Source organism: Propithecus coquereli, unplaced genomic scaffold (assembly GCF_000956105.1).
Source record: "Propithecus coquereli isolate 6110/MARCELLA unplaced genomic scaffold, Pcoq_1.0 Scaffold3, whole genome shotgun sequence".
Lineage (NCBI taxonomy): Eukaryota > Metazoa > Chordata > Mammalia > Primates > Indriidae > Propithecus > Propithecus coquereli.
In genome coordinates this window covers 369,936-376,791 of record NW_012148618.1, presented here as the reverse complement: position 1 = coordinate 376,791, position 6,856 = coordinate 369,936, and the positions used below count along the sequence as shown (strand labels likewise).

The following is a 6,856-nucleotide window of genomic DNA, read 5'->3' as shown; positions in this document are numbered from 1 at the left end:
ACACACACACACACACACACAGAAATACTCATAACCTCACCACTCCAAAAATCTCACCACTGTCCTCCTATTACTTTTACAAATGTATGTGTGTGTGTGTGTGTGTGTGTGTGTGTATAAATAATAGTATAACAGTCTGAAGTCTGCTTTTTTTCACTTTATAGGTACTTGTACTTCCTTACAACCAGTTGGATTACCCACAATGATGTGCCCACATCCCAATAAGCTATCAGAAGCTAAGCAAACATTGTTACACAGATTTTGGAACAACTATAATTATATTATTCCACAGGTTATTCTTATTCTTTTCTCTTCATCTGCTCCGGAATGGATTGGTTTCACTGCAACCAGTGTTTCCGAAAAGATGGGGCCCATTTCTTTGTCACCAGCTGTGGCCATATTTTCTGTAAAAAGTGTGTGACTCTGGGTGAGTGACTTAACTGTTTTCAGATTCAGGCAAAAATGTTTCTACCTAGACATAATGATTAGCCATTTCTCTGTGTGACTTAAGATAAAAATCACTTAGTAGGCTAATGGCAGTGTGGATACTGTAGGAAACTGTTGATTTTGGAAACTGGAGGGATCCATTAATAAGGAATAGTGCTAAATGATTTAGCAAATATATTACTTGAGCACCAAAAGGTACTTGTTAGTGTTTTGAAGTCTGTGGCAGGGAAAGTAACAAGGGATCAGACTAATCAGGGAAAAGTGACAGAATAAGAATAATGGATAGCAAAGTTGGCTGCTGTCAAGAGCCATTTCTTTTTTTTTTTTTTGAGACAGAATCTCACTATGTTGCCCGGGCTAGAGTGCGGTGGCGTCATCCTAGCTCACAGCAACCTCAAACTCCTGGGCTCAAGCAATCCTCCTGCCTCAGCCTCCCGAGTAACTGGGACTACAGGCGTGTGCCACCATGCCCGGCTAGTTTTTTCTATGTATTTTTAGCTGTCCAATTAATTTCTTTCTATTTTTAGTAGAGACAGGGTCTCGCTCAGGCTGGTCTCGAACTCCTGAGCTCAAACAATCCGCCCGCCTCGGCCTCCCGGAGAGCTAGGATTACAGGTGTGAGCCACTGCGCCTGGCCGAGAGCCATTTCTAAAGGAAAGTGGCCTATCCTGTGAAATCAGTTTGATTAGAAATGTTGATGATGATACCTTTGCAGTTAAAAAAGCATTTTCAGGTGTACCAATTTTATGTATGCCTCACCACAATCCCAGGTGGTAATTATTACTAGAACCATTTTACAAATGAGGAAACTGGCTCAGAGAGGATTAGTGATTTGACCAAGTTCTTACAGCTATTAAGTCTTAAAAGGAGATTTGAATTTAAGGGTTTTTTTGTTTTTTTTTTTTTGAGACAGAGTCTCACTCTGTTGCCCGGGCTAGAGTGCCGTGGCGTCATCCTAGCTCACAGCAACCTCAAACTCCTGGGCTCAAGCGATCCTCCTGCCTCAGCCTCCCGAGTAGCTGGGACTACAGGCATGCTCCACCATGCCTGGCTAATTTTTTCTATATATTTTTAGTTGTCCAATTAATTTCTTTCCAATTTTTGTAGAGACGGGGTCTCGCTCTGGCTCAGGCTGGTTTCGAACTCCTGAGCTTGAACAATCCGCCCGCCTCGGCCTCCCAGAGAGCTAGGATTACAGGCGTGAGCCACCGCGCCCGGCCTTAAGGGATTTTTTAAAAGCTAAAATAAATACATGGTGTATAAATGCCCAGAAGAGAGACTTAGGGTAGGGTGCTTTGATCAGGGAAGACTTCACAAAAGAGGTGCTGCTTCGATAGGGTTTCGAATAATAAACTGGAGTTTGCCAAGTGGATACAGCAGGGAAGATCATTCTAGTTCAAGAGAACAGCATGTATAAAGACATATTACATCATGAAGCCATAGTGCAGGGGACTACGCCTAGTTGGGATTGGTATAGTATAAAGAGCAAGGTAAGAAATGGTGAGAGATGAGGATAGTGAAGTAGGCAGTGGCTAGATGATGGAAGGCTCTATATACCAGGCTAAAGAACTTTATCTTCAGTTGATGGAGAGCTGTGGAAGTTTGTTTTGTCTTTTTCTTAAACAGAAGAATGATTTTCACTTGCTAGCTCACTCTGGCAACAGTATGGACCAGGAAAAACCTTTTCTCTGGCCTCAGGAAAAGAACAGTCCGGTTAAGTAGCCTCTGGAGAAACTTTTTTCTCTGTACAAATCCATGACACTTATAAATTATCTGCTAATGTAACAGAGCTGTTTACTATGGTAATAGCAGCTCACTTTGGAGTGGTTTGTCTCTTGAAGCATATGCCATGTGATGTTTTCTGCTGACATGGCATTTATCTTAATAATCAGCACCACTACTAAAATTTCACTGTACAAAGAAAGATTAGGAATTTTAATTTTTGCTTCTTCATATTGGTTTAATTGGAGAATAAGAGTAGGAGAGCTTTAAAGCAAGATCCAGTAATATTGGCAAGTGACAATAGGGCAGGAATAACTGGAGATTTTCTTAGAGTGCCAGTGTATGCCTGCTGTCAGGTAGGTAGAATGAAAGAGTGTAACTTAAAGTTAAGATCATTGGTACTCTTGTTCTTTTCCCAATACTCTTATAAATGTACTCCAGTACTCCTACTGGGAGTTTAGAATTGTTCCTTCTGATCCACAGAAGAAAACTGGGAATTTTTAAAAATGTACTTCAACAGGGCTGGGCGCGGTGGCTCACACCTGTAATCCTAGCTCTCTGGGAGGCCGAGGCAGGCGGATTGTTTGAGCTCAGGAGTTCGAAACCAGCCTGAGCAAGAGCGAGACCCCATCTCTACTAAAATTAGAAAGAAATTAATTGGACAACTAAAAATATATAGAAAAAATTAGCCGGGCATGGTGGCACATGCCTGTAGTCCCAGCTACTCGGGAGGCTGAGGCAGAAGGATCGCTTGAGCCCAGGAATTTGAGGTTGCTGTGAGCTAGGATGACGCCACGGCACTCTAGTCTGGGCAACACAGTGAGACTCTGTCTCAAAAAAAAAAAAAAAAAAAAAAAATGTACTTCAACATACCAGTTTGGAAATACTGGTTTAGAGAACAAAGCTTAAATTGTTGTCCTTTTATAGCACAATGATATTCTAAATTCAGTAAGAGCCCTTTTCTTCTTTTGATTATTACCATATACTTTAAGGAAGATCTTACCTCATGCCCTTTAGAACCAAATGTCTTTTCCCCTTTACTTCCCAGAAAAATGTACTGTTTGTGGAACTGCCTGCAAGCATCTGGCTCTTTCTGATAATGTAAGTTTTTCTCCTCCTGCTACAAATGATCTCATCCCATTCCTGGACTGTAGGAAGTATATAAAAAGTAGAGATGATGAATTTTTTTAAAAGAAAGAAAGAAAAGAAAAGAAACAAATTTACAGATAGCAGTTGTGAAAAAGAGGATAAACAACAGAAAAATTATTTGTGACCACTGTTATAGAAACATGAGGTAAGGAGAATTTGGACATATAATCTACATCTCCTAGAGGAGTGGTGATCTCCCTCTTATTTATGCACAGTGGAAATAATACTAGTTGCATTAGAAAGGGCGATACATCGTTTGTCATACTTGTCAGTATTTTATTTCATTCCATTGTGGATATTCTCACTGTGTGTCTTACTCTCTTCATAGCTAAAACCTCAGGAGAAGATGTTCTTCAAAAGCCCTGTGGAGACAGCTTTGCAGTATTTTAGTCATATCTCTCAGGTACGAGAAACAATAGTGAAGAAAATCTGATTCTCTGGGCAAATCTAATTGCATGTAATTCCTTTATCAAAGATTCTCTCAGACTGCATTTGTATACAATAGGGAGAAATTGCTCTCTTTGCTTTCTTCCTTGATGATACAAATCTCAACCAGTTAACTTTTTACTGACCCAGAATCTGTGATGGGCTGTAAAAATCACCATGTAGCCAACATCTTGCCTTGTACTTCCTAGTTCTACTAAGTAATTACTAAGACCAACTGATGTTCTAGGGAGCTTTATCATCTTTTTCTACAGATTGATGCATCTTCTCAAAATTGCTTTGACTATATGGGCCTGACTCTGAAAATGATAGATTTGGTGGTTTAACTCTCTATCATTGCTTATAGACCTAAGTTCATAAGGGTATTTCTTGTTTCCCATTCTCATTTTTCAATAACCTTTCTAGTAATACTTAACTCTTCATTTAGAGCCCACAACTGGTTACCTGAATTTTAGAAAGTATTTATCTTTTCATGATGCATTATATGTTAGAATACTATTGACTTGGTCAGGAGCAATAGGAATGTAGAAGAAGGTAAGAGAAGGCAGGACAACCATGTGAGAGAGTTCCCAAGTTGTAAAAACTTTGGTTTTTTCTTTGCACTCTCCAGTTCTTCACTGAGATTATTTTATAGCCTCCTGGGATTCCTGCCTTGGCATTTCTTGAGATTTTATCACTGTTCCCTTTCTGTACTCATACATCTTATTTTTCTGAGGGTACTCCTTTCGTAAACAAGAAGATATCCTTAGTCATTTTCTGGTTGAAGATAGTAGATTTAATTTTTCTTCGGTGTCTTACCCCTCAATCCTAACTCTAGAGATAGAGTAAAGGGAATTAAGGCTTTGGCTTCATCCTGTCTTTAGCTGCTTGGGTGAGCCATCACATTTGCGATATTATGTTTAACATTATAAGGAGATAAAATCTAACTGAGACTCAAGGAGAAATGTAAACAAGGTCACATGAGCAATAGAACGAGCAGAACTTTGGTTAATAAATAAACCCAGGGTTAGTTAATAATCAGTAGAGAAATTGTGTAGTCTGAATCCTAACCTGCTTAATCATGGGACCAATTACACATGGTCAAATAACCAAGATAAAATAAATAGAAAGGATCAGTTAATCATCACTTTAGTGAAGGGCCAGTTTGGTGAAGTCAGCAAAGTCTGAAAATTTATTTTCCTAATCTGTGAAGCTGATCCAAGTAATACCTAGATTGTTTCATTCAGGCTTCTGCTCAAAACTTCCTCCCTCAGTCAGGCCTTTACTGACTCTCATACCTCAGATGATAGCCCTAACATTCTCTACTCCTTACTTTGCTTTATTTTTCTTGAGAGTTCTTATCTCTAACACCGTATTATATATTTGTTTATTGTCTGAATCCGACACCTGAACGTAAGCTCCATGAAGACAGAGATTTGGTCAGTTTTGTTTATTGTTCTCTTTGAATAGTTCTTAATAGGTAGTGGGCACTCAAAACATTATTGTTGAATGAATGAATGGAATGTTGCTCTAAATATTCATTTGTATTTTAACCATTCCCAATCTTTGTAATGACCTGACAAGGGAATTTTTCTGCTGTGCTCTATGCCAATAGTTGATCAAGCTGCCCATTTTGAATTCTTTACTCACCTCTAGATAATTTTTCTGAGAGATTGGAAAGCCCCATATAGACCTGTTAACTTTTTTCTATTCCTAGGTCATAGACTGCACCCTTACCCACAACTGGCCATCTATCAATTGAATGCCAATAATTGTTCCTTCTTTGATAGAAGCCTTTTGTGATTCCTATAGGCAGAGTCTTGCTCTGTCCTTTGAACTCCTGTCCCACATATTCTCCTTTTTTTTTTTTTTTGAGACAGAGTCTATCTCTGTTGCTCCAGCTAGAGTGCAGTGGCCTCATCATAGCTCACTGTAACCTCAAATTCCTGGGCTCAAGTGAGCCTCCTGCCTCAGCCTCTTGAGCAGCTGGGATTACAGGCATACACCACTGTGCCTGGCTAATTTTTCTATTTTTTGTAGAGACGGGGTCTTGCTCTTGCTTAGGCTGGTCTCGAACTCCTGATCTCAAGCAATCCTCCTACCTTATCTTCCCAGAGTGCTAGGATTACAGGCATGAGCCACCGTGCCCGGCCCCACATTGCTCTTAACTCTGCAAAATATTTTACTCTGAAAAAGTGTTTTATTTGTTCATATGTTTGTATCTCTCACTAAACTGTGAGCTTTTCAAAGACAGATACCATCTTTGTGTCACCCAGTGTCTAACTAGGTATCTGGCACAAATTAGGTGCATAAGACATGTTTGCTAAATGAATGAATGAATGTATGTTAAGCCTGGTTAAGAGAGAGGGTATTCAAGGTAAGATCAGAGAGAGAGGCTTGATCATATAGGTACTTATAAGCCATGATAAGGAGTTTAGATTTTCTTCTAAGTACTGTGGGATACCGTTAAAGGGTTTTACACAAAGAAATAGCATTATCTGATATACAATTTTAAAAGAAAATCTGGCTGCTGAGTGGAGAATGGTAAAGTGGTAATAAAAATAAAGTGGAAAACTATTGGTATAGAAATCTAAAGAGGAAATGCGTGCTAGCTTGTAACTTCATTTCTTTGAACCAGTCATACTCCCTCACATGTAGTGTGATATAATAATACTCATTCTACTTCTTGTAAAGATCTAATGAGATAATGTGTATGAAAGCTGTAAAGTACTTAGTTTAAAGAATAATGCGGAAAACTCATAAAAGGTTATGAATGATTACAAACCCACAGGAAAATAAAGATCATAAAAGGAAAAAGAAATTTGTGTTTTTATATTGTTTTCAAAGAAAGTAAAAACACCCCATTTACTTTCTGAATAACAGCTTTACTGAGATATACTTTACATACCATAAATCCACCCTTTTAAAGTGTGCAATTCAGTGGTTTTTTTTTATTTTGGCATATTATGGGGGTACAGATGTTTAGGTTACATATGTTGCCCTTGCCCCCCGCCCTCCCCAGTGGTTTTTAATATATTCACAAAATTGTACAATCAGGCTGGGAGCGGTGGCTCATGCCTGTAATCCTAGCACTCTGGGAGGCCGAGGCGGGCGG

The 6,856-nt window shown here is 39.1% G+C and overlaps 1 protein-coding gene across 1 annotated transcript in view; it reads left to right on the top strand.

The window, feature by feature from the left end:
• The first annotated feature begins 327 nt into the window (after positions 1–327).
• Positions 328–6,856, top strand: part of RNF212B (ring finger protein 212B) — a 25,481-nt gene continuing 18,952 nt past the window's right edge. The window contains exons 1-3 of the mRNA XM_012649271.1: positions 328–427; positions 3,218–3,270; positions 3,647–3,721. Of these exons, the coding sequence (XP_012504725.1) occupies positions 328–427; positions 3,218–3,270; positions 3,647–3,721 (228 nt within the window). The remainder of the gene's footprint in view (positions 428–3,217; positions 3,271–3,646; positions 3,722–6,856) is intronic.